The sequence below is a fragment of the Pezoporus occidentalis genome, unplaced genomic scaffold (assembly GCF_034315485.1).
Source record: "Pezoporus occidentalis ecotype Australia unplaced genomic scaffold, CSIRO_AGI_Poc_V1 ctg25, whole genome shotgun sequence".
Classification (NCBI taxonomy): Eukaryota; Metazoa; Chordata; class Aves; order Psittaciformes; family Psittacidae; genus Pezoporus; species Pezoporus occidentalis.
In genome coordinates this window covers 600,252-627,122 of record NW_026914394.1, presented here as the reverse complement: position 1 = coordinate 627,122, position 26,871 = coordinate 600,252, and the positions used below count along the sequence as shown (strand labels likewise).

Here is a 26,871-nt window from a genome sequence, read left to right as displayed (position 1 = left end):
TTAAGTTCAGCTGCTACACAAACGTTTTGGATTGGAAAGCATCCGCATGGTTGTGCACTGTTTGCAGATGGGTTGGAGGGAAGTGCTCGGGTCTCACTGACCTGAGGGGGTCTCACCCAAGGTCTTGCTTGGGTATTTCTCAATCCGCTGCTGAGCAGGCAGACAGGACAGATGTGTCATGGAACGGGAATGGTTAGTTGTGAATCTTTTCATCTGGACTCAAGGGAACACTCAGGGACACCAGGTCTAACTGCTGTTTGTGCCTCAGCTCCTGCAGACACCAGAGCTCAAGAGTGCTTCTTCATGGTCTCAACCCTTTCCTTTGGGGAAGTGCTTTGGCTCCTCTTAAGATACTTCACAGATCACCTGAAGTTCCTAATGCTTTGCTGCTATCAAACATCATTGGTTTTGTCTGGAGAAGTTTGTCCAATTTATAAAAGTGTAACTCCTTACCTCCATTTCAGTGAAAAACTGGAAGGTGCTTATGGTGGTGTCAAGAAATGGGGTAAGTTTAATCAAATCCACGCTGACAGCCACTTGTGGTGGGTGAAGTGGTGCTGAAGAGCTGCCTGGAGTAAGGAATAGCCTGGTAGAGGGACAGCGCAGCAGGGCACATGGGTAATGAGAGCTCTCTGAGTTTTGGTCTGATTTCTTCCTGCATCTGCTGTGCGGCTGCCCTCCTATGGGCTCTGTGTGGTTTAAACATCAGTGAAGCTGCTGGAGTGTTACTGGCTTCCCCTGGAACCTCACCGAGCAATCCCTCACACACCAAACTGCTGCTTCTTCCTGAGTAAATCACCCACTCTCACCAAATCCCAGACTGGTTTGGGTTGGAAGGGACCTCAAAGCTCACCCAGCTCCAACCCCCTGCCATGGGCAGGGACACCTTCCACTAGAGCAGGTTGCTCCAAGCCCCATCCAACCTGGCCTTGAACACTGCCAGGGATGGGGCAGCCACAGCTTCTCTGGGCACCCTGTGCCAGCGCCTCAGCGCCCTCACAGGGAAGAATTTTACCTTATCTGAATCGCAGGGGGAGGTGACCGGTGCCCTGAGGTGAGCCTGGCGGTGCCAGCAGAGAGCGGGGCAAGGACCGAAGGAGGGCAGGGGTTCTGGGGACGCCTGTGGCCGTGACGGGGGGGGGGCAGTGGCTGGATGGAGCCAACTCACTTCGGCGGAGGAGCTTAAAGACTGCAGGGCACTGCTGTGAGCGGCCGCCCGGAGGAAAAGGGGCACGGCGTGGCTGGCAGGAGTGCTCTGTACCCACCGGAGGGAGAGGACTGCGGGATGGGGCCTCCCCCGCCTGTTTGCTGTTCACTTCTCAAGCGCCATTTTACCCCCTTTCTGGTGCCCGAGCAGCGGGAATGGGCAGGGTGAGGGTGCGGCCGCGCGCCCAGCTTGGCCCAGCCTAGCAACGGTGGCTTCAAACACGGCAGCCACCAGCAGCACGGAGCAGGTCTCTGCCACCCCCAGCAGAACGCCCCGTTCTCCCCTGGCAGGGGCACCCCACAGTGACCCCCTCGCTGCGCTTCCAGGGTGCCGCATGCTGGACATGGCGGCCTTCACCTGCCCCCGCTGCCGCATGGCCTTCAGCTCCCGGCCACTGCTGCGGGCGCATGAGGAGAAGCTGTGCCTCGGGATGCCGGCGGCCGCCCGCTCCCGCCTCCCTAAGGGGGACCCGCTGCCTGTGGAGGGGGCTCCGGGCATGGTGGGGAGGCCGCAGGACACGGTAATGTGGGGATGGGGACAGGGACGGGTGCTGCGGGTGAGGAAATGGGGGTTCACAGCCACAACGGCTCCGTGCCCCACACACACACACACACACACCCCCATCACACGGGGAACCCTTGGTGCGTCTATTGCCAGGAAAGCTCACATTTTTTTTCCCCTTTCCCATTTGCCTCCCGGAGGCCGGGGTGCCCCAGGCTGGGGACCACGCCGGGCCAGGCCGACTGCTCCTGCTTCCCGGCTCCTCACCGGCCATGCAGGGGCCCAGGCGAGCACGGGGAGCTCCCCTGGGGGCCGTGCTCACCCCCCGCGAGAGGGCCCTGCTCCGTGCGGCCGAGCCCGCGTCCAGGAGGACCACAGTGGAGGTACGGCCAGCCCCGCACCCCGGGGTGGGCATCGGCTCCCTGCCCCATGGCTGGTGGGGTCCGGCCCCTTCCGCCCGCTGCAGCCCCCTGTGCAGCAGGATGCGCCCGCCCAGCGGCCAGCCCCACCGCGGGGGCACCGGCAGCGGCCACAGGAGCTGGTGGAGGCCCATGAACGCCACATGGCCGAAATCCGGGCCAGGACCCAGCAGCTGGAGCAGCAGAGAGAGGGTGGGTGCGGGCAGGGGTTGGGGTGGGGGGGAGAGGCACCTTGGGGTGCAGTGGGGCTGTGGGGGTCGTGCTGAGCCCCTCACTGTCCCACAGGGCTGTGCCAGCGGCTGGCGGCACTGCGGGCTCAGGCAGCCATGGAGGCCCAACCTCCCAGCCAGGGGGATGTGGAGCTGACCCAGGCCCCCGCAGCCCCGCAGGACCCGGTCAGACACCTGGATGCAGCACACAGACAGTGAGGCCTGGCTGGGGGGGGGAGCAGGGCTCTGCACTCCATCACGGAGCACCCATGGAGCGGGTGCTCTCCATCAAGAACCCCGTGGCCATTTCCCTGTGCCTCCCCAGGGCCACCCTGCACCTCGACAGCCTCCTGCCAGCCGCCGGGCCGCTCGCCGCCGAGGCCAGGTGAGGGCTGTGGGTGATGGCGGCTCTGAGCTGAGCATCCCGATGAGCCCCAGCACCGGCTCATTCCTGGCTGCGGCAGGGCCCTGCGCCTGTCGTACCTGCGAGCTGGGGGACACGACCCGCACATCCTGGACCAGCTCCTCCACCTCCAGGTGGAGGCCACGGTGCTGGAGAAAGGACCCCAAGGGCAGCACAGAGGCAAGAGGCCAAGTAAGCACCAACCCCAGCCCCGTTGCCCAGCCTAGGCCCTGTACCCACTGCTGGCAACTGACCCCCCCCAGCTGTGCCAGCAGAGCCCTCCAGCACTGGTGCTCGGGGCCTGGATGCGGCGCTGCTGGTGGTAGAGCTGGAGAACCGGCGGCTGGAAGATGAGCTCTTGGCAGTGAAGGTCAGGAGGGAGAGGAGAGCTGATGCCGGTAGGTGATGGGGAGAGACTTTTTAGCAGGGCCTGTTGTGACAGGATGAGGGGTGATGGGTTTAAACTAAAAGAAGCGATTCAGGCAGGAGATGAGGAAGAAATCTTTTACAATGAGGATGGTAAAACACTGGCACAGGTTGCCCGGAGACGTTCAAGGCCAGGTTGGATGTGTTCTGTGCAACCTGATCTAGCTGAAGCTGTCCTTGCTCACTGCAGGGGCTTGGAACTGGAGGACCTTTGAACGTCCCTTCCAACCCAAACTGTTTTAGGATTCTTTGATTCTCCAGTTCTGTGGGTTCAGGGAAGGGGGAGCCCCATCGGCACCCCACAGCCCCTGGGCTCATGCAAATACGTGCAAGTTGGGGTCTGTAACTGCACAGCCCACGGTGGGGGCTCTGTGCCTGACCTTGCACAGTGACAGCACTGACAGGGGGACAGTGTTCCCTTAGACACTGCGTGGCTAACAAGGGACAAAGAATCAGAACAGCAGCACAAGTGGAACCCCCCTCAGTGACCCTGAACACGAGCCCAATGGGATCCCGAGAAGGGGTTGCTGGGGGGCTATGGGGCAGTATAAACCCCATGGTGATGGTGGTGATCTGGCCCCCAGGCTCACAGGCAGCCCAGCGGCAGGCACAGGAGCTGGCCCAGCTCCAGGCAGAGGTGGGGATGCTGCAATGCCACACGGAGTGGATGGGTCCTCGGCTGCCCCCCACCAACCTCCCACCCCCCGTGCGCCCCCCCCTCCCACCAGCCCTGGCTGCACCAGAGCTTCTCGTGGTAAGAGCCTCATCTGAGGGCAGTTTCCAGCTCTGCAGGGAGGGGAGATGGGGTTGGGCTGCAGAGCCGGCTGGGATGATGGCTGTGGAGGGATGAGCTTGGGGAGGTGGTTCTGGAAGCGCTCCTTTGGCTCCACTTGGGAACATGGGTGTCCTCGGAGCTGGGGCCACTGGAGCAGGAGGTGTGTGTCTTCCCAGTGCGAAACCATGGCTTTCCTGTGGCAGGACAGTGCTGGGACCCCCTCCCATTAAGGCCACTTTCCTCCTTTCCCAGGACTTTCCCAGGCCTGCCCTGGGCCCAGGCAGCCCCACAGCCCCCGGCCACCCCCATGTGCCCCGGGGCCTCACCTCTTTTGTGGCTCTGGAAGATCCTCCACCACCTGCTCAGGAGCTCCCAGCACAGCACAAACCTCCCCATCCCCAGAGGTGAGCTGGGAATGGGTCATGTCCACACAGCACTGCCCCAGCATCCCAGTGTCCCCTCACCAGGCTGGAGCAGGAAACTGGGGCTTTGTTAACAACAAGTGTGATGAGGGGATGGCAAAATTTGTTACAGCTGCAGGGATGGGGCTTGGGCCCAGCTGTGTGATGAGCACAGGGCCCTGCAGTGCTGGGGAAGGGGGGAAGCACACAGGGCCCCTCCTGGGACCAGGGAGGCTCTGGACATTTTGACAGCATCAAGAGCCACTCCAGGGCTCAGCCTCCACCTCAGGCTGCTCCTTGCCCCAGCAGTGCCCACAGCTGAGTTGCTGCATCCTGTCATGGGGGGGGGTGAGGACTGGTGGTGGGGCACAGTCGCTTTCCCCCTCTCCCCCTTTTCCCTATAGTTTAGCTCCACATCCCCACCACAAGCCCGTTCTAGGGGAAGCCCAACAAGAGGTAATCACAGCTCACCCCTGAGAGAGCAAAGCCCGTGGTGAATTTCATCGTATCTGCCACGTTTAATAAATAGCTTCAGCCTCTTGGTCTTCAGTTCTTAGGCACTGTTTGGTTTTTATGTATATACATATAAAACATATACATTTGCCCCAGAGCAGCCTCTCATCCACACTTGGGCACAGAGACTGAGGCTGGCTCAGAGAATGGCACCTTCACATCCTTGTGAAAAGCCATCACCCCCTGCCCCCACCCCTCCCTCAGTCCACCCATGCCGGTTGAGCAGAGTCCTGGCAATTACAGAGGGTGCAGGGGCCAGACAAGCTCTTATCAGCCATCCCCAGCCTGTTTAGCCTTGAGCAGCGTAAGGGAGGGACCCCAGAAATTCACCCCAGGCTCAGGGTAGAAAGAACAAAATATAACCATAGCTAGTATTCAGAGCAGCCCTGGGGAGGACTTGGGCATATTGGTCAATGAGAAACTTGACATGAGCCGGCTTCAGCGTGCACTTGCAGCCAATAAAGCCAACTGTACCCTGGGCTGCAACAAAAGGAACATGACCAGCAGGTCAAAGGAGGTAATCCTGCCCCCTGCTCTGCTGTTGTTAGACCTCACCTGGAGTACTGTGTGCAGTTCTGGTGTCCTCAACATAAAGAGGACACAGAACTGTTGGAACAAGCCCAGAGGAGTCCCATGAGGATGATCTCCTGTATGAAGACAGGCTGAGAAAGTTGGGGCTGTTCAGCCTGGAGAAGAGAAGGCTGCGTGGAGACCTCATAGCAGCCTTCCAGTATCTGAAGGGGGCCTGTAAGGATGCTGGGGAGGGACTCTTCATTAGGGACTGTAGTGACAGGACAAGGGGTAACGGGTTAAACAGGGGAAGTTCAGGTTAGATATAAGGAAGATCTTCACTGTGAGGGTGGAATTCACTGGAATGGGTTGCCCAGGGAAGTTGTGAATGCTCCATCCCTGGCAGTGTTCAAGGCCAGATTGGACAGAGCCTTTGGTGACATGGTTTAGTGTGAGGTGTCCCTGCCCATGACAGCGAAGTTGGTACTTGGTGATCTTAAGGTCCTTTCCAACCCTAACTATTCTATGATTCTACAACCCCAGGGCTTGTGGCATAGCCCAGCAGAAGGCAAAAGAAGTCTGATCTAGAGTTGCCTTAGACACAGCTACAGTGAATTTTATTCCTCATTCTTCTGCCCAGCACCAGCCAGCCCAGCCTGCCCCAGCACCCACCTTCCCTCCTGCCTCATTAGGCAGACTGGAGTGGAAAGGCTGAGGCCCCACACTGTGCCAAGTCCCCCTAGGGAGGGGACTGAGGAGCAGAGGCTGCAGTTTGTAACAGGGAGCAGGTCAAGCCAAGGAACATTTGCTTACAATCTTTATTGAAGTCATACAAAAGTTGCCAAAAAGTGAAAAAATACACTATATACAAAACCATTTTCCTTGTAAGGAGAGGAGTGTCCAAGGTTAAAGAATTATCATACTGTGCTTTCAACTGCAGCCCCTGATTCTGCCTGTGGCCTTTTCTCTGTCTAAAAGAGAAGAAAAGGGTTTGGTTTTAGAACACAAGGGACTCCCTGACAGCACCGACTCATGCAGCAGCTCAAGGTTCCTGCAGTCTGAGGCCTTAACTGACTCCTCCTGCTGGTCCTCAAAGCACAACACTACCCTAACATACTGACAGGAACCACTGCAGCCCAGGGGTATTGACAATTACTTGGGGAAAGGCCCTGTGCTGTAGCTCAGCACCCAGAACACATTTCTGTCCCACCCGACAGGCTGCAAGTCTCCACAGCTGTGTCTGTCCAGCCCATGTGGTGTTTGAGACTATGGTATAACACAAGTACCATACTATATATATAAAATATAATTGCTAAGTGGGGAATGTTCCCACCTCCCCTGGGAAGCCTTGTGAAGGCCAGCAGGAATAAACCCAGGCACAAACCCACACCTGAACAGAGGAGGGAGGAAAAAAGGAAACCAAAGCCCAGGGCAGGGTCCTGCCTCAGCTGCCCACCTCCTCTTCCATTTTTTCTGCAACCTCATTTCCACTGGGGACAGTACCACCACCACCACCATTGACAGCCGGCTCTGGTTTAGATTTCTTAGCTTCATTGTCTCCCTGGTGAGTCTCCTCCTCTGGTTTCCTCTGAGGACAAAATGTTTATAGTCTTCACTATGTAGAAATGAGATTTTAAGTATTTTTTAGAGAGTTAGCATCTAGACATCATTGCATATCATCTGCTCAAGCTCTGCTTGCCGGGTTCAACATGGATACTTCAATGTTCATTAAGATTTAACCAAAGCTCTGTGGTCTCAACCACAGAGGATTTCTAGTAAGCCACTACTGAAATGCTGGTACCTATAGTGCTTAGTTATAGTTTGGCAAGGAAACATTCAACTGCTGAGCCAGGTAACAGTTAAAAGGGATGGAATTAGAACATCTATGACACAAACACCTGCATAAAGCAGATCAAAGTTGCTCCAGGCAAACCTGAACTGAAAGAGGCCAATAAACATAACACAGGCCAGGCTGTGCCACAGCAGCATAGAAAATAAAAGCTAAGATCCTATGAGGGCTCTTCTCAGTACTATTAGTAAGCAATTCTAGGAAAAACACAACACACCTTTGAAGGAACCTAGTGCTCAATACCTGTCTCTTTAAGAGGCAGTTTATCATTACTACCATTAAACTGGCTTTGCTATTCATTAAGATTTAATTCTCCATTTCCACTTGGAAAGAAGGGAACCCAGCTCAGCCTTGTTGCTTGCGCTCAAGATCTGTAGGCAGCCCTGCAGCTCTTGCAGGCCCTCAGCAGAGGAGGGCACTCCTGGCCAGCAGAAGCCACACAACTCGGTCTGAAGTTAAACCAGTGTGAGTCAGGCAGGGTACTGAAGCACCCGGAACAGACTCCTGGAGGCTGGATGGTTCCCAGACTGCCTGGCTCCCAGTGGAAAGGTGTTTCACCCACTATTTCTGGTTTTCATTTTAGAGGGCTTTTGACCATTATAAAATTAAGCTCAGAAAAAAGCTTTAAGACAAGAAATCCAATGATGCAGAACAAGCCAGTGGTACTCTACCAAACTGCTCAACCAGTCATTTCTGGACTCACCTTTTTCCTGACTAGGTGAGAGATGTCTGTAACACACTGAGATGCACCATCAGCTGCTTTTCTTACTGGAATCTATTACAAGATAGACGTGGACACATGAGTAACACCAAACAGTAATCCTTACAGCAGACATGAATTATCAGCATCCATCTTCAGCTAACTTACTGTGGAAACAGAGCCGCTGTCTTCACTTTGTGCAAAGCCAGATGTAGTTCCAACCTTCAGAAAAGCAGAAGAAACAGTGAACAAATTCTGGCAAGACCATGTTAGTTCAGAAAGGGACAGAAAACAGAGACCTTTCATGTCTTACCACTCCATTCTACATACACACGCAGGACAAGTGCAACACTTGATCTATTCTCACATTTGGCTGATCTGTCATTGCCAGCCCCGACACATTAAATTGTGACAGAAGAGTACAGAATTCAAGTTTAGTTTGGAACACTTAATGTCAGGGTATTTATAAATAAAACACCCTCTCTTTAGATATCAAGTACCTCAATTACTTCTCAACAATCACAGCCTGTAACGAATGTGAGCAACCACCAGCCCTCAATCCCAACAGCCAAGTCTGAGCTCCTCCCACTATGGGTTTACTTTCAGTCTCCCTGGAAAAGCGTTTGGGTCAAAAGAAACCACAGGACACACTAACCAGAGTTGCTTTCAGTGCCAACTCAGCTACTCTTGCACTCTTTTGAGACTCCTTTGAATCTTCTATCTTTTCTTTGATTTCAGGAAGCAGTCCCTTCAGTTCTTCAATCTCTTTCTCATCTTCAGGACACCCACCTTCTGCCTTCTTTATCCGCTCAGTAAGCATTGCTAGGATTAAACAGTTATCATGGCAAAAACAAAAACAATCAAAGTAGCTGCCCACAGTTAACACCCAGAGGCAAGCATCCCCTAACACAGTTTCAACAACCCCGTATCAGTATAGCCTGCTGCCACTTTCAGACCAGCAAACATTGTCAAGGCAAGGCAATAAAGCACACTTAGCTACCTGTGGTGCAGTTAAAGTCTGCTTTGACTTGTGAAAGCTCTCCTATTCAGTATGCAGCTTTAGAAATCCACTTACCCAGCCTCTTGTCAATGACCTCCACAGATTTGCCAAACTGCAGAACGGCCTCATCGAACTGGCTGTTGTAGTGATATGCCAGAGCCAGCTGGTAGTGGCTCTCAGCAAGCAGGCGGTCATGAGCCTCCAGGTACTTCTGCTGCAGGGCAAGGCAGGCCTGGAACTCTTCTATAGCCTGTGTGTAGTTTTCTAGAGAGGAAAACCATGAGGTCTTTACAAACCACACTCATTTATCCAAACAAGCAAGATCTAAACCCTCATTCACTCTGTATTTTGTTACACTTCACACAGCCTGAAAACAGAACCACCATTGAACACAGCACCCGAGTTCAACGATGGGCTGCTTTAAGACTATCAAATGACAACACTGCCTCCCTCCTCATAGATTTAGAGGCCAGTTCCTCAGGAGGGCTTTGTCTATTTGCAGCACCACAGTGAATTAAGCAGCCAAGTCAACCCAGGCACACAAATCCTCCTATTTTACCTGCTACCATGAATCAAATGTAACTGGTCACAACTGCAGCTTGAATCTAGAGCTAAGGATGGTCCCTTGCTACCTTCCAGTCAAGCTCTTTAGTGACACAGAAACACAACCTTCATTTTGTAGTCCCTGTCCAGAAGCCTGTCAAGATTATTACCAGTGCTTGCCATAGAGAAACATTATGTTCCATCTGGATTTACCAAGATTAAAACACTTTAAATGAAGGGCAGATAAGACACATTAGAAGGTGCAAACCTGGGGCTTGTTTCCTACTCTTCCTGATGCATAGCACTCTTTTCTGACCATACATACATACATTCTGGAAAGTTTAAGAGAATCTACCATTCTTCATCTGCAGTCTTTTTGTTCTGGACAAGGCATGGTACCAACACCTACTACTGAGCTCAGTGGCTCACTCCCTCAATAAGGAAAGCGTCTCCTAACTTTCACAAGCTAACCAAAACTCGCCTATAAAGCACAACACAAGGTTGGTTTTGATCTGGCAACACATTACTTCTTACTCAAAGCATTCTTCCATTGGTCTGGAAAAGCATGGAGTATCCTGTTTAAGGAACCAACTTGATCATCCATTGATTCCAAAGCTTTTCATGCAGTGGCACCATCATAATTAGACAAAGTATTTTGTTTTCATCTTAACAGCCTTAACTCACCCCCACTCATCTGAAAGTCTGAAAGAGAGCTGTCAGGAAGTGGAACTGAATCGGTTGTACATGAGAATTAGTATGACTTACCAGATTCAATGCTAACTTCTCCTAGCTTCAGATGAGCTTGAGCTGCATGGAGCTGAGCTTCTTTTGTTTCTTGTCTGAAGAGAAATAGTTAAATCTTAATCAGAATGTGCCACACTCACCAATTATGCCACCCCCCGATTTACAATGAGTTTATCCAGCACATGTCCAAATTAGGACAGAAGTCTTTACCTCTTGTAGATGACTTTTGCTAACTCCAACATGTCCCAGGCCAGCTCAAGATTTCCAATTTCATCCTCCTCACTCTCCTGTAAAGACTAAACGTGCATTAAGGATTAAGTGACTTGGTTACGTACCACATCAAACAACAACACCAAGTTTCTAAGCAGTGTTGTCAAGGAACAGATTTCAAGAGATACACAGTTTACAACTAGGAGGAAAAAAAAAAGAACATGAAGATGTTATTGCATCAACCGAGACTTTGCCTGCAGTGACGATGTTTTAAGTGAAATCCAAGCTTACATTGTTAGCTGATATGGCCTTAACATTTTTCCAGGAACAAGGCACCAAGCACCAATATTATCCCAAGAATAAGATTTTGTTTGAGGTGCTATTTAGATGAACAGAAAGGAGTTGATGTTCCGCTTTACTGCACTTCCCACTAAATCCCCACCTTAATCACTGGACTAGGTGCATTCAATATGACTATAGTGAGACAACAACAAAACAAGCAGCGAATAAACTCAGAATTCCAAGTAACTCTTGCAGCAAGCTAAAGCAACTCTCCCTGTCTGCCCCTGCATTTACCAGGCTGCACTACTCATTAGCAGACCACAAGTGTTTGTTTCAGCATAGCTAAACAAGCCCAAGTTTATAGGAAAGAGCTGAGCAGCATCCTACAATGCAGACTATGCACGATATTGCCTGAGGAAGGGGCAGAATTCATTTGCAAAAGTCATTTCCTAAACAGAACTAGATGAAATACAGCTGAGCTTGTATGAAGATACTGACATGACATTTAGACAAGTACCACACTCCCCCCCAAGCACAGATAACAGAGCTCACAATCTCACCTTGTCTTCCACTGTCAATTCATTCTCCTTATCATCTTCAGCTTTATCATTTTCTTTATCTTCTTCTTCAGATTCTTCTGTTTCTACAAGGAAAGGAGATGAATGAGAGCAGTTGTTGGCGCTACACTTGCTTCACATGGAGTCAGGTAGAACATATCATATCCGGCCCTCATTCTTCCAGTGACAGGTTAGATGTGCAAGAACAGTACATGTGTATTAAATTCTCAGCAGCAGCAGCCATCTCGCCAAAAGTGTTGGGCACTGTAGACTCAAGTAGCTCCAGACTACCTTAGTCCACATTTTAAGTTCAACTTTATGAAGTTAAACTAGAATGGAAACTTACACAGAACTGTGAACCCTCAATGAAGCCTTTGCATCCTGAGCAGCCCTGAAGGTACTGCTCAGTTGCTGGACTTCATGCAACACATAGTGTTTTCAGCAAGACAGCTGCCAACTGTGTACAAGTAAGACCATTTCTGAATTAGTGTTCCTCACATAAGACACTTAAGTGGCAATGTTATTAACAAACCTGCTATTGTGTGGCACTGATTTGTCTTCTGATAAGAGCTATTCTACCAGTAGAACACATTCTGAGGACATGTGCAGTGAAGGAATATGGTCAATAACTTTACATACAAATCAATTAGTGTTCTCAAGTCTCATATTTAATTCCTGCATCATGACCACTGACTAATTCCAGAATAACAGGAGCTTGATGAGGTGGGAACTAGGGAACCCATGAGCCTGTTTGTCTAGCTCCCCAAAAGCACACACCTACCACTGAAGGAGCCAAACCTGCGAGTGTGAGGACAGCTCGATCAAAGGTAAAACAGAAGAGATGTTAGGAAGTTAAAATTTAAGTAGTGGGAGGAGCCTGGAATAACACAGCACCAGACCAAGAGTATCCTCACACTTACAGAGCTGGGGACAAAAAGCAGCAGTGTGGGTACATAAGCAGCCTTTCACAGGATGGTGAGTGGATAACTCCTCTTAGTTTACGTTCTGTTCAGAGTTTACACTCTGTTCAGACAGCCACTTTGTTAGGCAGCTGCTCCACCACTGAGCATTCACTGTGCTCAGCAGCACAAATGTTTCAGTGTCCAGAACCATTTAGCCTGAATGTTTGCTACTCCCAGTATGGGTTTTCCTGTGAAGCAGAGTTACTGACAAGCAAAGCTTCAATTATCAGCTCATCAATTTGTGCAACACAAAGCACTGGCCTACTAAGACCATACAAGTAATAAGTCAAAGTGCTCAAGTTTTACTCTGAAGTGGGTTACTTTAACATTATCCTGAAAACAGCTGTCATGAAGCAGCGAAGCAGAATGGCAGAAAAAGCTAGATAGCTGCAAGACTGCACTAGATAGCAGCAATAAGCCTTCAGGTTCCAGGGCAAATGAAGTTTAGATTTGCCAACCAAATTCTCCCTGCAGTTACAACCAGAAAGACTCAAATGGAGAGTTCCTTCACCCCACCAAAAGCACATTTACTACATTAAGGCTTCAGCTGTTCTTACTTTTCTGCTCCACTGTTTTAAAATCAAATACAACACCAGAGGCAACTTGTGCTTCAAGTTATTTGGAGGTTAGTGCACTAAACCCAGACGCATGCAAGTGAACATCCATTCAGTATTCTCCACCAGCCTAGCCATTACTTACACATTTCACAGGGCTGTAAGTTTGCTTTCAAATAAGATTTGCTTTGCAGTTAGTTAAGCGTTAGTCTGGCGAAACTGAGACTATTCACTACTCCTTGAAACTTTACTTGGATGTAAAATCCTCCAAGAGCCCCTTTACTGTGCCTTTTCCTTATTCTAAGGCAAACAGAAAATCCTGAATGGAACACTTTTTACCCATTGTTAGCCAAATCCATCAAGTCATCCACCCACAAGTACTTTTCTCCTGTTACCTTCTCCCTCTTGCATGAGGTCATCTTTCTCTTCTTTCTCTACCTTAGCACCTTCACCCTCTTCCATCAGGTCATCTTTCTGTTCCTCTTTCTCTACCTTAGCAGCTACTTCAGCCTTTTCTTCCAGGTCCTTAGACAGCTCTTTACCCTCTGTGGGCACAGGCTCCTTTGAGGACTCTGTCTCTTTAGATTCATCAGGCTTCTCTTCCGTAGTGGTCTCTACTGGCTCTTGCTTCTCCTCCACCTTCTTCTGTTCAGCTGCCTCTGGCTCCCTTTCTGCAGTGTCCTTCTTCTCCACAGAAACTGCTGCCTGTGCTTCTGCTGTCACTTGTGCTACTGCCTTCTCATCCACAGCTGTCTCTGCCTGCCCTTCTACAGCCTCTCCCTTCTCCACAGCAGGCTTTTTTTCTGTTGCTTCTGCTGCCTGCTCTCCCTTCTTTTCCACAGCCACTCTTCCAGCTCCAGCGTCTTCCACAGCTGCCTTTGCCTCCTCATCCATCACTTCTGTTGTGCTCTCCATCTCCTCAGTTGCCTCTGCTACCTTGTCTTCAGACATCACCTTCTGCTCTTTTTCCACTACCTTCTCTTCTGCAGCTGCCTCCTCTTTTGTGGCCTCCTTCTCCATAGCTTCCTGCTGCTTCTGCTCTTCTGAAGCTACTTCTTTTTCCACAGAAACCTCCATTTTCTCTTCAGCCTCTTCAGGCTTTACATCCTTGTCAGCACTTCCTTCTTCTGTATTTTCTTCCACGGTATCTTTCACTTCAACATCCTTCTCTATGTTTTCCTTCTCAGATACCACTGGAGACTCTCCTGTTGACTTTTTGGCCTCTTCTTTTTCACCCATAGCGTTATATACCTGTTCTCTCAAGTCCTTCCTTGCTTCTTCTACATGATTGAGGAAGCATAAACATTTCTTCGAGTTTAGTGTTAAAGACATTAACGGGCACTGACACCACCACCCTCAGACCCTCCAGTGTGTTGATTTGCCATCAAGTTAGATGACATTCCTAAAAGCTTCATTTTCAAAGTACAAGGAATTAGGACAGAACCAACACAGTAACTCAAACTAAGAAAATCCCTTCCCCTGACTGTATTATTGCAAGCGGCTGCTCAAGCAGTGTGCAGTTCTGAGCGCTAGCGTTTAGTCACAGCTAAGCAAGAGGTGCCAGTGTTTTAATAGCCTGGATGGACAGGAATTCCTGTATTATCTCCAGCTGCAGGGAGTATAAAATAGCAACTGTTCTTGGACATTTTACTCCAACCTGTCCTACTACACACACTGTACTGCTGCAAGGTTACAAAGCAGGTCGACTGTGAAGCTTAAGAAAGCAAGTTTGAGTGCAGTGTTTCACAACACAGACACCTGGTGACCATAACACATGCTTTCAGTGACCAGTTCCTTGCAGTTTCATTCAATCTTTAAGCTAGATTAGAAGAACAACAACAAAACAAAGTCTGTTAAGGCTGCTTAGTGTCTCAACAGAATGCTTCAGGCTACCCAAGATAAAGGATCATTCACACCAGAAAACGCAGCTTGGTGCCTCCATGACACATCTGACAGCTTTACATACCATCAGCAGCTGGTAATGCAGAATCATCTTCAGCTTTTTCTCCTTCCTCTTCAACCTGCACCCCTTCTAAGGCATTTCCCAGCACGCCATTTTCCATTCTAAAGGGAAGAAAAGTTTGTTATCCCTTAGCTCCTGTAACAACACCATTTCAATTCCACAAGCTGCAATGCCACGGCCCATCCCACCCAGCATAGATGAAGTTTAGTGTGTATTCCAGTCTATATGAGGGTGGAATCCTGTTACACCAGTCAGACTTAAACAAGAAACTGTCAGCGTACCTTGCCAACTCCAGAAGAGATTTCCCATAGTAAAAAAAAGCTTCCGCACACTCATCCGCTGTCTCACCGTATTTCTTACCCCTACAAAAGTTAATGAAGAATTATTTCCCTGTGCCTACTCTAGGTTTTAGTACCTATAAGCTAAAGACGCCTGGACAGGAAGAATCAGTTTGTTAGCTCATCTCCCACTGTTTCAAAGAGGTAAAAAATGCTGCTCTGACTCTGCAAGACACGGCTCTCCAACACCCAGCAAAGCAGATTAATCTAAAACCCAGAGGCATCACCCTCAGAGACTGATCAAGATGCGTAAACAAGTTACTAGCAAGTAACGCTACCTCATTATTGTCCTATTAACAGCCACCAGAACCATACACTGCAAAATCAAATACCAAATCCCTTTTCCTCCTTTGGGAGCTGCATTGGCAATTACTATCACACAAAGGCTGTCTAAATTGCACACCAACTACAGCACTGTCCAATGCTTGAGTTAAATCAAGTAGCTTATCCTCTCCTCAGTTGCATTACAAACACAGCAGCATGTGTAAGGTAACAATTTATGTCTTCCTTGTGTAAGACACAACAGCACAGACAAACTAAACCCCACACCCTGCAAAACCACACACAACATTCTGCTACTCACAGTAAGCTCGCAGCTTCCTGGAATGCATTAACAGCAGCCGGAATATTTCCCATTACCAAGTGTTTCTGTCCTAAACCCAATAGTTTCTTTGATTCTCCATCCACATCCATACTGGAGGGGGAATAAAACAAAACAGTATTCTGTTAGTTTCCACAGTAATTTCATATCCAGCTTCCAAACCTGAGTCAGCTTTACATAAGAGCAAGTTGCAGATGTCACACTGGTTGGAAGGACCAAGGTAGGGGGGTACTTTGTTTTGTTTAAATCTGGACCAACTTTGACTTGTTATGACTGAGGGCAGATGGGCAGATGGTTTACTTTAACCAAACACTGCAAGAAGCAGGTATCAGAATCTGGTATGACAACGGATGCTGAAGAACATACTTTAAGAGTCACACACTGAGTACTGTGCAGTGTCTGAGCAGACTCCAATGCTAGCTAAGCCAAGAAAAAGAAGACTAAATCCAAGTTCTGACTTCTCATAGCACGGCATGATGCATTTGAGGAATGGCAGATGCAAGTTTTGTTTCAGTGCAGCACATGTCACAGTTTCATTTCCAAAAGGTCCAGCCCAGAACCTTGGACTGGGACAAGCTGAGCTGCACACACACAGAACTACTACACAGTAGTCACCTACTGATACCTGTCTAATGCTTCCCCAGCACTAACTCAAAGATCAAGAACTTCCCAAACAACAGCCGGTATTTGTGTGCTTATTACTCCCTGAAGGCATTTTATTGGACTAGATTCATGCAGACTACAGGTGAGTACAAGTTGTGAGCATCTACAGCAGCCCCACCAGTTAAACTTCAAGCCTAACAACCAGTTTGAAGGGTGACTTCTTCGTTTCACTCAATAATCCGGTCTAGTGGAGGGTACCCATGGCAGGGGGTTGGAACTAGATGATCTTCAAGGTCCCTTCCAACCCAAGCCACTGTCATTCTTTAGTAACTGCCAAACCTGACTCCCATCTCACCTGTCTGTCTTGTCTGTGGATGTGGAAGGAGCTGCCAATTCCTCTTCCATCCTGCAAACAAAATATCGAGTGTTTATATCAGGCCAGCCGTTTCAAGATGGGAGGTGCAGAGGCAGGGCCAGGAAGAGCCTTCCAGGTGCTCAGCCATCCGGAGCACGTTCGTAAGCTATGTTTTGGAGAAACGTCTACTTTCTGTTTTGTTTCCCGTTTCCACGAAGCGCTGTTAGGGAAGCAGCAGCTTTCACGCCCAGGATGTATCAGACCAAGCCCTGCCAGCCAATCCACCGTGTAAACTTGGCACCACCAATCCCCAGCTCGCAGCGGCTCAGCCCCGTCCCCACACGCAAACCCGGGCAGTTCCACCCCGCGTTTCCTACCAGGAGACCCAGACCCGTACCCACGGGGCCCTGGCCGCGGCCCCCGCAGGACAGCTGACAGGCACGGGGGGGGACCCGTGGCCGGGGCTGCGGAGCTCCCGGGCTGAACAAAGGCCGAGCGAGGCAGGCAGGGCCGCAGCGCCCCCCCGGCCCCTCGCAAACAATGGGCGCCTTTCCCGCCTTCCGCCAGCCCCGCCCATCGCCACTGGCGCCAAACCGCGACGGCGGCTCCTGACGGGCTGCCGGCGCGGCGTCACGTGACGCCGCAGGACCATTCCCCCCCAGCCCGCCCCACGGGCAGGACCCGCAGCGTCGGCTGCCCCCAACAAAGATGGCAGCAACCGCGCAGGGGTCACGTGGTGGCTCCGCGCGAGCCGAGCGGGCCCAGCTGGCTCCGGGGGAGCGGGACGGCACGTACCACCGCCCGCGAGGGCACGGGGGGGTACGACGGAAAGGGGGCGGCAGGCGACCGGGAGAGACCTCTCGGCCTCCAGCCCTTATCTCCCCCACCCGCCAGAGGAAATCCTGCCGGCCGCCCCCCCCACCCCACGGCGCTAAAGCGCTCCCCCGCTACAACCCCTCCCGACACGCACACACCGAGAGCGGGGCCGGCCCGCGCGGCCCTACCTCGTCGTGGAGGCCGGCGCGGGCTCGACGCAAGGGGGAGCGGCGACAGCCGGAGATTGCATAGAACCTGCTGTAGACAGGGGCGGCGGCGGCGGAGTGTAGACCCCTTCCCCTCCGGCCTCCTATATACCCCCGAGGACACGCCCCGGCCCGCCTCGCGGCGCGCGCACTCCGCGGGGGGACTACGACTCCCGGCATGCAGCGCGACAGCACGCTGCGGGACATAAGGGAGCGCTGCCGCGCGGGGCCTGCTGGGAAGTGTAGTCCCAGGGCGGAGGGACCCGGAGAGGCCGCGCGGCACGCTGGGAAGTGTAGTGCTGGGTGAGGCGGGGAAATGGCGGTCAGCCGGCAGGCCTCTGCCGCGCGGCATGCTGGGAAATGTAGTCCTGCCGCCGCGCCGCCGGCCTCTCCCCGGCTCCGCCGTGCCCGCGGCAGCCCCGACCGGTATCTGGGCGGTCCCCGCGGCGGTGGGAGGGCCGGGGCCTCGCTGCGCCGCTCCCGCCCCGGGGGAAGGTGGCCGTGTGGAGGGCAGAACGGCCTGCCCCAGAGGCGGGGCCGAGCCCGCACCTCAGCGCGGGTCAAGAAGCCAGACGCTGTTTGCGGTCCCGGAGCGCCGATCTCCTCCGCCGCTCACAGGCAGAGCCCACCCGTCCGGCGGGCCCGCACGCCTTGACCTGCCATGGGGCAGCGGACAGGCGCTCCCCGCCGCGGGGTACAACCAGCGCACGCAAGGGCTCGTAATGCTCCACTGGGCGGTTGGGGCAGCAGTAGCGCCCCTGCCCTGGTGTAACCTCAGCCCATGCGTTTCCCACCAGCCAAGGCAGACATGGCTGCTGCTGCTGCTGCAGAGACGGACAGAGAACTCGCACAGCGGCAGGAAAGCCGCTGGCAGAGAGCTGAAGCTCGTTTCCCCCCGCGCTGTTTCAAGATAGAAGTTCAGCGGCCCCAACGGCACCCTGTTAGTGCATGGAGTCACAGAGCTGGGAACTGCGGGTTCAACAGGCCGAATTTAACTGCTTTCCTTAGGAATTCTCTGCCTGCTTGCTTACTCTCATTAAAGGAAGTAACTACAAAAAGTTAATTGGGGCCCCGACAGGAAAGAGGGGGAAACAGTCCCGAAGTCATACACCGAGTATTTACTTAAGACATGCAAGTGGAAATCCATGCAACAAAAGCCGCTCTCCTTGGCATAATGACTGCTGTTAACATCCCACACAGCGCCTGCAAAGGAGAATTGCTTCCCTACTGATGTGCAGTAAGAACTGTAGTTAAAGTCACCCGCGTTTGATTAGAATAATAAAACCCCAAACGGCAGGGATTTCATTTCCCTTAGAGAAAACGTTCCAGGGTAGTACAGATTGTTAATGGAGCTGTAATGGCTTTCTCCACCGAGGTAAATTCAGCAGGAATTAGGAAACACCCAACACAGGAGTTCTTCGGTTTTTACATAAGGATTACAAAGAGTGATAAAACAGGTTTGTCACCGTTCAGCTGCATGCTGTGAGGCCCAGGGCAGGAAATACCTAAGGCAGCATTCTGCTCGAGTTGAACATGTAGGTTTACTATAGGCCTACTGTAAATGAGGTTATCAAAATGAAAAGCTAATTCCTTTGATTTTTGAACTATCTGAATACAGAGGATTATCTTTCCAAGTGCTCTTTATTTCATTTACAGTCAGTTAAACTTTCTTTATCCTGCAGCAAAGGAGAAGTCTATGACTGTCTCTGGCATCAACAGAGATAAGAGAGTGCCCTTATTTTACATTTGAGAGGCCTTTAGAAACTGTCTTGCTACTGTGCCTGCACCAAGGCAAATGAGCACTAAGCCTATTTTACAGGTAGAGAAAACCGAAGTAAAGGGTTAACACTGCTAAGGCCACAGAAGGTATCACCTTCAGAGTACTGGTAGGTGCTGTCACCTCACAGCCTTTGTACCGATGGCTGAACAATTCCTTAAGAGACTGAACTGGTGTTGGAGCTGGAGTTCCAGTCCTGCTCAGCAGTGTATCAGCACTCCGTAAACCAGTTCCCACCACGGAGTAACATGGAGGCATGTCAAGTAGGAAAAGAGGCACAGGAAAGGCAAGTGACTTGCCCAGTGTTGCCAGCAGGTCGGCAGAAGAACAGGGGGCAGGACCAGCTTTCCCAAGCATCAACCCAGCAGCAGTCCAAAATGTGACATTAAAATGGAAGGGGCCCCCTGACAGGTCTTTGTTTTTAAAATCTTGTGACCTTCCAAAACTCAAACTGGGCATCTTTGGTAAAGAGACACTGGGAAACTACAGGAAAAGCAGGCTGGTTTGCTACAAGACTTGCAAAAACGGTCTGGATCCTTTTGTGACAGGATGATCAGAGCTACTGTCAAGAGCCAAAACCTATCCGTGTGAGAAGCAACACAAAAGCTTGCCCCAGAGGCCTGCACCAGGGTGCGCATTCATTCTCCTCAAATCTACAGGCAAATTACAATAAAAAGAGAAAGGGAGAATTCCAAGTCCCACAAGTACTCAAAGTGGATAAAAAGCACTGGGCACGGCTGGTTACTTGGGGTTTAGTGCATGGTTTACAGACATACTTCAACCACAGCACACTTCACTTTATCAGTAATTTACGCAGGGAATAAAGATATCAAAGTTGATGGCAAAGCAGTTGTGTAGACTTAAAATGCTTTCACTCCTTCACCTTGTGGTTTTTGTTTCCCTGCTTTGGCAATAACTAAAGCCTTCAAAACCGTTTCACAGACATTAACCCCAAAGTATTGCCCCAGCCTCAAAACAATATGTTAGGAACTTGATTTAGACTCCCCCACTATTTCTCTAATTCCCAAACGATTGATGCTTCCAGGAGCAAGTTTATGGTCATTGTAATAAATCCACAAACTTTGACAGGGAAGCTACAGTATCTCCAGAAAGGAGGTCAGTTAGAAGCAGTGTAAATAAACCTACTCAGGAAGGAAGGTTCCATCTGGACAGAGGATTTTGACAATTTGTGGAAACAATTACTTTGTGGAAACAAGTATTTTGTGGAATGACATGCAGAGGAGCATGTTCCTTAACACCTTATTTTCTTGTAGTTAATAGGGGTCATTGAAGGGGTAGTGCGGGTGTCCAGCATCTCTGGCCACGAGCTTGCCATCCACCTGTGGAACAAGCAGACTCAAGTCAGAAGGACAGAAATTCATTCTTACTCTCAGTTTCAAGGTTTGCATGATTTCAGTTTCTGGGATAGGAAGATCCAAACACCTGGGAGTCTTTTTCAGCTTAAACAAGAGCCGGTTCCCTGCTCCCGAGTCCTCCTAGCACTTTGTGAAAGGAAAACTTAAAAATTCATTAAAAAAAAGGAGACAGATTTCTGTAGCCTGGAGCAAGTCTTTCAAGCTGCTGAGACTTGAAGAATTAGATTAAGAATAGTTAAAAGCCTTTTGCCTTGTAGCTGTTATTGAGTCAATGTTGTAACATGCAGACTTCAAAACACTTTATTGGAATTGGAGCTCTTTCCCCGTGTTTCCATGATGGAAAGTTGCTGGGCTGCCAATTTTACACATGGGTAAGATGAAATGCATTCGAATGACTTGTTCAGGGTCACATACTGAAGCATTAACAGTGTCACTGAACTCCCTCACAGCACTTTTTGCTTAAGAACATTTCCACGGAAGACCAGCTTCTCCAGCTGTAAAGTGGGAATACTGAAACCAGTATTCACAGGTAATGAAAGAGAGGCACCAGCTGGCCTAAGCACTCAGATGCACGGACTTAATGCATTTTTATTTGCACCAAGTCCATTGCTCCTCATCTGTAATGTCTGGGGAAATTTAGGTGCAGCACTGGTAGAAGACACACACACCTCCCTGGGCAACAGACTAGCAGTATTCAGCTAGAACTTAGATTAAGTCCCTCTAGTAGCCTTCAGTATAAAGCCTGCATTTCAAACCAACTGGAATCCCCCATGATGAATGTCACAGAGACTACTGAAGTATGAAATTAGTCACTTGGGGGCACTACAGAGCAGAAAACTAAGATGTTAAGGTTTGACTGATGCTCAGATTAATATGAAGCTGAAATGAAGCTGTCAACTGAAGGCAATCTTTAAAACTGTGGACAAGTGTCACAGCATGCCAAGACAGCAGCTGCCAGAAGCAATGTTTCAGGTACCTGATTCCAGTCTAGCACAGGAATTTGAGAGAAGGCAGTGGGGTAAAATCAGCAGTGAGCACAGAGCAGGTCAGTGGTGCTATCAAAAGCAGATAATTATGTGTACAACACCATCACTCCTGCTCTTCCTGGCTTGCGAGTCATTCAGGTTTCACTTAAGTATATTCCCTGCTCAATTAAGTGTTTCCAAAAGTTTGGGATTTCAGGCCAGTGCAATGCAATTTCCAGCCTCTATGCAGATAATGAATTGTTAAAAGTATAAAGCAACTTGAATTGCCTACATGCAATGTAATAGCTTCTTCTTAGGCTTTAGACAAGACAATGTGGAGAAGAGCAGCACAACTGTAAGAACTTGTGGTTACGTATCAATGAAGCAAAACAAGGAAAAACTGTCTTGTCAGTTATGGCAGAAGCTCCGATATCACTGCTGTATCACACGTTGAAATCCAGAAACTGACTCAGAGGGGAGGTAGGCATAAAAGGTTAGAATTTTAATTCACAGTTGATGAAAATTCTTTTCTTTGAGCCCAGAAGGGGTGAGCAGGAGACAAAAGGTTCCACTAGAGATCTTACAGCTGCAGAGTCACCTTTTAATTCTCCTCATCGTGCTTCTTCCCATCTTGTTATCTGACAATATGGCAGTATCTTTGAAGCCCAGCTGCATCATTCACCCTTTTTCTAGTTGGATGGGCTAGCACTTTGAACTCTATTTCATCTCTCCTTTGTGAGTCACTGTGATCCGATCAGGTCTCCCAGGTAACAAAAGCACATGACAGCCCGGGCTCACCCAAGGAGGCTACATCCTAATGTATTTTGCAGTTTCATTAACAAAGCAGCTTTGTTTGCAGCACGAGTCGCAAAGCAGTTGAAAGAAATATCCTGTCAGCAGCAGGTGTGCTTGTCACTACTGCAGTCACACAGATCAGAGCTAAGCTTGTCATTTGGTGTACAGACTCCTGATCCATAAACACAAAGATAATTTTGGTTGCAGGGATGTGGGGGGTTTATATTTACACACACATACTGAAGCAACATACAGTTAAGAGCAAGGCCTTGAAGCTCTTGGAAGCTGCAATACGACAAACAGCGAAAGCTGTAACCAGTATCTACCCTTGATATGAGACAGTTACTCACCACAGTCACTTATTTTTTCTAATTCAGATTAGTCACTGACATGCTCAAGTACTCAAAAAAGCGCTATGAGAAATCCTGGAGAAAAACTTTCCCCAAAAGAATTCCTATAGCCAGCAGCCACTGACTGACTAACGAAGAATAATCTACACGTAGACAAACTGCTTGCAGAGGCAAGGGTATGCTTGACAGCTTCCAAATCTGCAGAGACCTACTGTGTCAATGCGGTGTACTGTATGATAGAGAAGGGATACATCACTTCAGACTCATTATAGCACAGTCTGGTGGTCAGTGACACACAAGGGAATGGCAACAGCTTTCTGTGGCATAATCAGAAGCAGGACAGTAAGAAATGAGGAATACCATGAAGACAGCAGACAACATGGCAGTGACTTGGGTTTGGGGTTTTTCTTTGCACGGAGAGGAAAGGAAAAAGGTTAGTTCCTTTAATATAAAGGAAGACCAAGAGGACTTCAACACATACAAAGCTTCAGTTTCTCTAAAGCCAGACTGCCAACTGATAGCAGATGAGGTAGAAAGTTTCATGTGACAAGAGTAAAACTACTGATGCTAAAAGATGCTGCAGCTAATGGATGGGGACAGAAAAACAGAACAGCCTAAGCCAAGCTCCTTATATTGGAGAAAAGTCATTAAAATAGATTTTGAAAGGGGGGACAGCCACTGGAGGGAAGCGGACAAACTACCCTCACATGACTTCTATGATGGGTATGGAGAACTAAAAGCACCTTCAGTCTTCACCGATCCTAGAGGCTTATGGTATAAAGTAGATGGGGACAGCTGGAACAAGGACTACTTCTGAAGGAATGCCATGGACCTCGGCCTGTTTGTACCTGAGAAGGACGTATCAGCAAGAGTCTGCAGAGATCTGAAGTAAGACGGGACTCTGGCTTAAAGGCCCATGGACAGGTTTGTAATGAGAACTCCTTCAGTAGCCAAAACAGAGGAGGAAAGATTTCAAAAAGCGACCTTTTTTGTACCTAGCTTCTGAAAAATCCTTTCATCTTAGATACCTTAAGAAGATAAAGTAAGTGCATCTTCTACTTAACATACTTATGCATACTACTTATAAGTAAATAGTTCTGATGGGGACAGTACAAGAAAGAAAAATGCAGAAAACCCAAGCTGTGGCCACATGCACATAATGAAAACTATGAGAAACACGAGAAATTTACCGTGATCATTGGCACAATGTAACGCCAGTTTTTATTCAGGCTTCCAATGTGGCTCATCTCTTCTTCTGTGAGGCTGAAATCGAACACCTAAGAACAAAAGCAAGAGGCTTTATAACCATAGGTTACAATTAGTTTGTCTTACATTCATAAACACGATGTTGCCATTAAAATTCATTTTATAACAAACACCAAAACAGAGGCTTAAAGTCTGAGGTGTTCATACACTTGCCAGCTCTAAGCCTACACTTGATACTGCAGAGCACTCTTCCAAAAAGATAAAAAGCAGTTGGACTGTTCCAAGTCAGTCCTGCCAATTGAATCAATGGTCTCTTCCCACACAGCACTAAACCTCAGTTAACTGCAGAATTTACTCAAGTTTCTGGAGATTTCTAGCAGCTTACTACACAGCAAGCTTTGTTTTAATGGGAGTAACAGTTATAGAAACAATTCCTAACAAGTGCGTAACCAGCCAATCTCTATGATTAAGGGCTGAGAAAAAGATCACAAGAGGTGATTCAGAGACCTCCCTCAAGGTTATCTGAAGTCAGAGTTTCCACACAATTCCTAAAGTGAACTCTACTTCAGAGCAGAAGTGAACCACACTTACTCCTTCAGCATCATTAGCGTGGCAGTTTGCTGCAGAAATAGTCAGCAACCCTCACTTACAAGGTAGAGCCACTATTATTCATCAGTAAGAACCACCGAATGTCATCAGAAGACTCCCTTGTTCAATAGATTTGTACCTCAGATAAATTTCAGTAAAGATTTTCCACTCAGACTTCTACAAAGTACATTCTTTACCTTTTGTAACAAGACTCTGCATGTGTACATGTGCACATGCTCACACACTTGCTTAAAACATATCAAGTTTGTTTTCCAAAAGTCTTTACCGTCCTTTTCAAGTCTATGCATACATCGATGAACAAGTATAAACCAAGTGCCTCAGCTTGTTGCTCTGCATGTAGTAGGACAGGATATTACTCACATGAAAAGGGCATTGCTGAAGCTCCTTTCCTTCATTTATACTTACCTGGAGATTCTGCTGAATGCGAGCAGGAGTGACACTCTTGGGAATGGCAACCACTTTACGCTGCACTTGCCATCTGTTAAGGGGAGGAGAGAGATTTTCTGTGTGTGCAGCCCAAAACCCACAATGTTTATTTTGGTTGAGTAACAACCTGTGTCAGCAGGGATGCCACTTATGTTTCTATGGGAAATGAAAATACCCAGAAGAGGGCTGGCATAGCACTGTACTCTGTTAGGAGTATGAGTGTATGCAAGCTCAAGCAAGACAGTAGTCAATGAATTAAACAAAGGGAAGACATTCATGCTTTGAAAAAACAACCAAAGTTTCAGGTGCTTTAAGTAGAAGCCCAAGAAACAGTCACAAAAATGTACTTCAGCATTTTATGCAAGTTCTAACGCAACCACCAAGAAACCAGAAGAAAACCCAGATCCCTCAAGTGCTTGTCTAGTGGCTCAAGCACAAAATCTTGAACTTGTTCATCTGGCAGGGTAACTTGCTGCTGCCCAAGACTGTGCTAGTGAAATTAATAGATACAAAGCCCGACAAACAAAACAAAAAGTGAGGGTAGAACCCAATTTTATTTTACAAGATGCTGATCACATTCTGGATATTACTCAACCATCTTGTCTCCCAGTATCCAGTGGTTCCGCAGTGCAAAGAAGGAAGGTCCCTTCCTCAGCCCCTCTTCCTGAGGGCCTACCTGAATGCAGCAACAAGCACTCCAGGGTTTAGCAACTGGCCAGTATGCACATTCAGTAGGTGGCCCTCAATCTTGGCTCACTGCTGCAGTTATGCTACTGCTGTTTCACAATGGAAATGGGTGAACTGTCCCAGGCATGCATTCAGGCCCTGAACAGACCCTTCTGATCTAGTCCATCCACCCACCCTAAGGCAGAGCCAACTCTACCAACTCTGTCAAACAAGCACCAAACGGGGTTTGCTTTTGGCACTCCCTGTGATTTTAACTCCCCACCGATGCAGAAGAACACACACTTTAAGTAGATTCCTTCTAACGTGAGTGTTTTGCTTCATTTAAGGCCAGGTCCCAAACGCCACCCTCTCTGACAGTTGTCCTGTACCTGAGGATGATCTGTGCAGGTGACTTGCTGTACTTTTCTGCCAGCTTTTTGATCCCAGGTTCTTCTAAAAGCACAGGCTCATCTGGGTGTTTCCACATGCGATCTGGAGAACCAAGGGGGCTGTAGGCAGTGACAACCAGTCCTCGCTTCTGGCAGTGAGCTATCAGCTCATTCTGAGCTAGGTAAGGATGGCATTCTACCTATTAAAACGTCCCACAATGAGTGGCTAGAGAATAGATAGCAACACAAAACTCTACACAAATAGGAAGCCAAAGAAGTCAAGAGCACAGCAGAACCAAACACATCACAGGAGGTCATTCCAGATTCTAAAAAACCTTATAAGGATAAGGTTTAAGTTAAGTAAGGTATCCTTATGAGGATAACTTACCACCAGAATGAAAAAGCATCTGGTAGGCTACGTCTACAGGAAAAACAACAGATACCCAACTTTAGAGCACTGGATTTTCCCTATGTACCAAAACAGAATCCAACAAGCAAGGAAACTCCCTATAAGAAGCGATTCAAGTTACTCTCTCACAGTGCTTCTTCCTTATAGCCTGAATTGTCCCTCACAGGGAAGATGAGCTCTTCCCACAGACCTGCTTAACTAAGCAGATATAAATGACCACAGAATGTGGACGTAGGTCGCCTCCCCAACAAACTAA

At 49.1% G+C, this 26,871-nt stretch overlaps 3 protein-coding genes across 10 annotated transcripts in view; 1 reads left to right on the top strand and 2 right to left on the bottom strand.

Moving 5' to 3' along the window:
* The first annotated feature begins 1,906 nt into the window (after window positions 1–1,906).
* Window positions 1,907–4,890, top strand: CCDC17 (coiled-coil domain containing 17). Its single transcript, XM_062623259.1, has 9 exons — window positions 1,907–2,091; window positions 2,190–2,319; window positions 2,413–2,551; window positions 2,662–2,721; window positions 2,801–2,931; window positions 3,015–3,137; window positions 3,750–3,919; window positions 4,193–4,344; window positions 4,771–4,890. Exons 1-9 carry the CDS (start codon window positions 1,981–1,983, stop codon window positions 4,778–4,780), a joined length of 1,026 nt encoding a protein of 341 aa, XP_062479243.1. The 5' UTR covers window positions 1,907–1,980; the 3' UTR covers window positions 4,781–4,890.
* Window positions 4,891–6,168: 1,278 nt separating this feature from the next.
* NASP (nuclear autoantigenic sperm protein) lies at window positions 6,169–17,801 on the bottom strand. Of its 3 annotated transcripts, none has more exons than XM_062622969.1 (15): window positions 17,630–17,799; window positions 16,626–16,676; window positions 15,650–15,760; window positions 15,010–15,090; window positions 14,732–14,829; window positions 13,161–14,045; window positions 11,253–11,335; window positions 10,411–10,496; window positions 10,222–10,295; window positions 8,989–9,177; window positions 8,569–8,735; window positions 8,082–8,135; window positions 7,917–7,988; window positions 6,821–6,952; window positions 6,169–6,335 (listed from the first exon to the last, which is right to left on the bottom strand). In XM_062622969.1, the coding sequence occupies exons 1-15, from the start codon at window positions 17,689–17,691 to the stop codon at window positions 6,282–6,284; spliced, it is 2,199 nt and encodes a 732-aa protein (XP_062478953.1). In that variant the 5' UTR covers window positions 17,692–17,799; the 3' UTR covers window positions 6,169–6,281. The 3 variants fall into 3 exon arrangements, with proteins under 3 accessions (XP_062478953.1, XP_062478954.1, XP_062478955.1); XM_062622970.1 differs by lacking the exon at window positions 17,630–17,799 and adding an exon at window positions 17,600–17,622; XM_062622971.1 differs by lacking the exon at window positions 15,010–15,090 and having other exon boundaries at window positions 17,630–17,801.
* Window positions 17,802–20,232: 2,431 nt separating this feature from the next.
* Window positions 20,233–26,871, bottom strand: part of AKR1A1 (aldo-keto reductase family 1 member A1) — a 201,056-nt gene continuing 194,417 nt past the window's right edge. For all 6 annotated transcript variants that reach the window (XM_062622960.1, XM_062622956.1, XM_062622957.1 and 3 more), the window contains exons 6-9: window positions 26,207–26,406; window positions 25,131–25,203; window positions 24,101–24,187; window positions 20,233–20,764 (exon numbers count right to left, since the gene is read on the bottom strand). In XM_062622960.1, coding sequence (XP_062478944.1) covers window positions 20,699–20,764; window positions 24,101–24,187; window positions 25,131–25,203; window positions 26,207–26,406 — 426 coding nt within the window. In that variant the 3' untranslated portion in view covers window positions 20,233–20,698. The remainder of the gene's footprint in view (window positions 20,765–24,100; window positions 24,188–25,130; window positions 25,204–26,206; window positions 26,407–26,871) is intronic.

What these genes read in the sequence shown, in the direction of transcription:
- NASP (XM_062622969.1), bottom strand. Translation starts at nt 17,691, where the DNA reads ATGCAATCTCCGGCTGTCGCCGCTCCCCCTTGCGTCGAGCCCGCGCCG. An exon ending in TCCACAGACAAGACAGACAG is followed by an intron (nt 15,761 to 16,625) that starts GTGAGATGGGAG and finishes TTCCCCCTCCAG; the next exon opens with TATGGATGTGGATGGAGAAT. An exon ending in CTCACCTAGTCAGGAAAAAG is followed by an intron (nt 6,953 to 7,916) that starts GTGAGTCCAGAA and finishes TTTTGTCCTCAG; the next exon opens with AGGAAACCAGAGGAGGAGAC.
- CCDC17 (XM_062623259.1), top strand. Translation starts at nt 1,981, where the DNA reads ATGCAGGGGCCCAGGCGAGCACGGGGAGCTCCCCTGGGGGCCGTGCTC. An exon ending in CCAGGAGGACCACAGTGGAG is followed by an intron (nt 2,092 to 2,189) that starts GTACGGCCAGCC and finishes CCTGTGCAGCAG; the next exon opens with GATGCGCCCGCCCAGCGGCC. An exon ending in CTGCACCAGAGCTTCTCGTG is followed by an intron (nt 3,920 to 4,192) that starts GTAAGAGCCTCA and finishes CTCCTTTCCCAG; the next exon opens with GACTTTCCCAGGCCTGCCCT.